The sequence below is a fragment of the Carlito syrichta genome, unplaced genomic scaffold (assembly GCF_000164805.1).
Source record: "Carlito syrichta isolate Samal-C Ts95f unplaced genomic scaffold, Tarsius_syrichta-2.0.1 Scaffold314856, whole genome shotgun sequence".
Taxonomy (NCBI): domain Eukaryota; kingdom Metazoa; phylum Chordata; class Mammalia; order Primates; family Tarsiidae; genus Carlito; species Carlito syrichta.
Genome location: NW_007258952.1, coordinates 2,230 through 5,737, shown reverse-complemented (window position 1 = coordinate 5,737; position 3,508 = coordinate 2,230). Strand labels below are relative to the sequence as shown.

The following is a 3,508-nucleotide window of genomic DNA, read 5'->3' as shown; positions in this document are numbered from 1 at the left end:
ATATTTGGCAAGAAGGAAGCATGTATAATTTCATGTTGTCTAACATTTAAACAACCAAATAAAATTCTCAAGTATTGTGCTACTAAGTACAATTGTGATGCTCAAGTAATGCAGGTAGGGGTTGAGTGAGCCAGTTGCTCTGCCTTTCCCAGTCAAGATTGGCGTCTGAGTTTTGGATGGATATGTAAAGTGGGGGCAGAGGAAGTGCACATGGAAGAGATGGACTCCTGCCATGACACATTATTGAGTTTGACCATATTTCTGAGATTGATTTAGTATCCATATTTCTTCAACTATGGCTGTGTTTATTCAATAAGGTAGAATAGTTAGAGGTAGAATAGAAGAGTTCCAGCAGATCTAGGATGAAAATTCCCATAAAGATTCTGTTTCTTTGGAGTTAAAGAAGAAATTAATCTAGCTCTAGGGTTAGGCAAAGGATTTTCCTTTACTCAGTAAGAATTGTATTTGTATTTGTGAACTCGTGTGAAACAGTCTTATTACAACAAAATACCTTTGTGTAGTTAGTAAAAGTGTACATTTAGCATTTATACTCTCACATTGCAAGAACAAATCCAAGAACGTCATTACTGTTTTCCATGTATAACCGTCAACTCAAACTAAATACACTAACCACACCACATTCAGTTACGCTTCCATCTGCCAACTCAGTCATTCCAGTTTCTAGGTTTTCCAGTCAGAAAAACCTACTTGATTTGGATAGGTTTCAATAAATTTTGATTTTACAAACCTTTAACCCTCACTTTCAAATATATAGCTGTCATGCTATTAAATATATTTATGAAATTCAGCATCTAAGAACACTGACAGGCAACCCCCTCACATCTCCTCCCACTGTGGGAGCTTTTATGTCCTTTCAATAAATCCTTTTTTCTAAAAAAAAGAATATTGACTACATATGATATAAGGTAAGCACAAATGAAATGACAAATTATGTGAACCATTTCTTTCTCAATCACTTTTGTTGGTCTCAAATAAAGCAAAATCACACCTTGTTACTTGCAATTTAACAAGAACTTAGATTCACATACAAATTAATTCATACTCAACCTGAGAAGTATTTATCACGAAAGCTCTGCAAGTGAAAAAAACTTGAGTAATTTTATGCCTACATTAAAACAATTTGCAAATGGCAGATGAGGGATTTGAAGCAGGTTGTACCATTTTCGCACAAGTACTTTTCAGGAAATATGTACCTCAAATGGAGCCCTAGGAATGATTAAAACTCTCTTGTCTTTTTCTCTATTGGCAGTGTTACTCCTGTTTGAAATTATGGAAAATGGGAATACCACATCGTTTTTTATTCTCTTAGGACTTTTTAACCACACAAAAGCCCACCAATTTCTCTTCATGGTGGTTCTGACAATTGCTTTTGCCTCTCTGTTGGGCAATGCCCTCATACTTCTCCTGATTCACCAGGACCACCGGTTCCACACACCCATGTACTTCCTATTGAGCCAGCTCTCCCTCATGGACATGCTGCTGATTTCTACCACTGTGCCAAAAATGGCCACTGACTACTTAACTACAAGTAGGTTCATTTCCTCCACTGGTTGTGGGTTACAGATATTCTTCTTCCTCACTCTAGGTGGGGGCGAGAGCTTCCTCTTAGCAGCCATGTCCTATGACCGCTACGTGGCCATATGCCATCCACTACAATACTCCCTCCTCATGAACTGGCAGGTGTGCCTGAGAATGACATTGTCATCTTGGTTCCTGGGTGCAGCTGATGGGCTCATGCAGGCAGTTGCTACCCTGAGCTTCCCATATTGCAGTGCACACGAGATTGATCATTTCTTCTGCGAGGCCCCCATGCTTGTGCGTTTGGCTTGTGCTGACACTTCTGTCTTCGAGTACACCATGTACATTTGCTGTGTGTTGATGCTCCTCATCCCCCTTTCCCTCATCCTGGTCTCCTACAGTCTCATCCTCGCTGCTGTTCTCCACATGCATTCTGTAGAAGTCCACAGGAAGGTCTTTGGCACCTGCTCTTCACATTTGGCCGTGGTGGGACTCTTTTATGGAGCTGCCATTTTTACCTACATGAGACCCAAGTCCTACAGGTCAGTTAACCACGACAAGATTGTGTCAGCCTTCTACACTATCTTCACCCCTGGACTAAACCCCCTCATCTACAGTCTGAGGAACAGTGAGGTCAAGGGAGCCCTGAGAAGGTGGCTTGGTCAGTGTGTGACCTTAAATCATGAGCAATAGTATTTATACTTGCCCTAATATTCAAGGCAATACAATGCGATTATGGGGATTTTCTAGACACATATACAGTTTTATATCTGCATGTATTGTGTGTGTATTCCACACTTTGGGTTAATTAATTGAACGGTCACTGCCAAATCTAATTGGGGATTGTTACGAATCTGTCGATCACAAATCCTTAGTAACGTGTTTCTACGCTACACCCCACAATACATTTTTGTTCAAAGAATGAATGAACTGTTCAAGCAATTTTGAGGATTAATTGTTGCCATATTTTTTTTCAAATTGAAGTCTAGTTCCTTTCAACTCATTTCAACATGTACTTGTGCTGGTCACTCACTCATCAAGAGACACAACTTCCACCACCTCAGCAAGGTCCCACATGCCCTCTTCCAGTGATACCCCCTACACTTACCGCTCTGATTCTTTAGTTTAGGATATGGTAGAATTTCACATAAGTGGAAACCAACAGTAAGGTCTTTGGTGTTTTACTTTGTTCTTACAGGTTAATATGTTTTTAAAAATCTTTCCATATTTTCATTCATCAATTGTTTGCTCTTTTTTACTGCTAAGTAGTATTGAATTTTCTAAATATATTGGTTCTTTTATCCATTTTTTTATGGACATTTGGGTTATTTTCAGTTTGAAGTTGTTATGATTAAAACTGTTAATAACCTTTTTTTGTGATCATATGTTTTTATTTTTTCTAGTTAGATGGCTGGTGAACTTTTTGGTAAACTGCTTTCAAAATGGTTGCTCAATTTGACACTCCCACCAGCAACTCATACGGGTTCCAGTTACTCTAAATATTATCAATCTTTTTTCATCTGAGTTATTCTTGTGAGTGTAATAATAACTCATTCTGCTTTTAATTTTCATTTTCGTGATGATTAATGATGTTGAGTACTTTAGCATTAGCTTATTGCCTGTTGCCTATTCATGTGTCCTTTTGTGAACTATCTATTTCAATTTTTGATTTAGTAAAATAAATATCTGTAGATGCTTCCAGAGTAAACACAACTTAGTGGTTAATTAATAGACAGTACATGATATTCTTAGGGCTATCTGTAATTTTGTAAATAAAATTATATTATTGGCTGTTTGTTACTGTTATATATTTCCTAACATATCCATTGTCAGTCAATGCCTGACACTTAGCTATTTTATTCAAATGAGATATTTGTGCAATACATGTATTCCATTTCCTCCATTTTTTAAAGATACAAACCTATTTTTTTGCTTTAATTATGCATTGTAACAAAATATTCCATTCCAT

The 3,508-nt window shown here is 37.5% G+C and overlaps 1 protein-coding gene across 1 annotated transcript; it reads left to right on the top strand.

Annotated features, from left to right (window-relative positions):
* The first annotated feature begins 1,233 nt into the window (after positions 1-1,233).
* On the top strand, positions 1,234-2,232 carry LOC103274688 (olfactory receptor 2T8-like). Its single transcript, XM_008072115.1, has one exon. It carries the CDS (start codon positions 1,234-1,236, stop codon positions 2,230-2,232), a length of 999 nt encoding a protein of 332 aa, XP_008070306.1.
* The last annotated feature ends 1,276 nt before the right edge of the window (positions 2,233-3,508 follow it).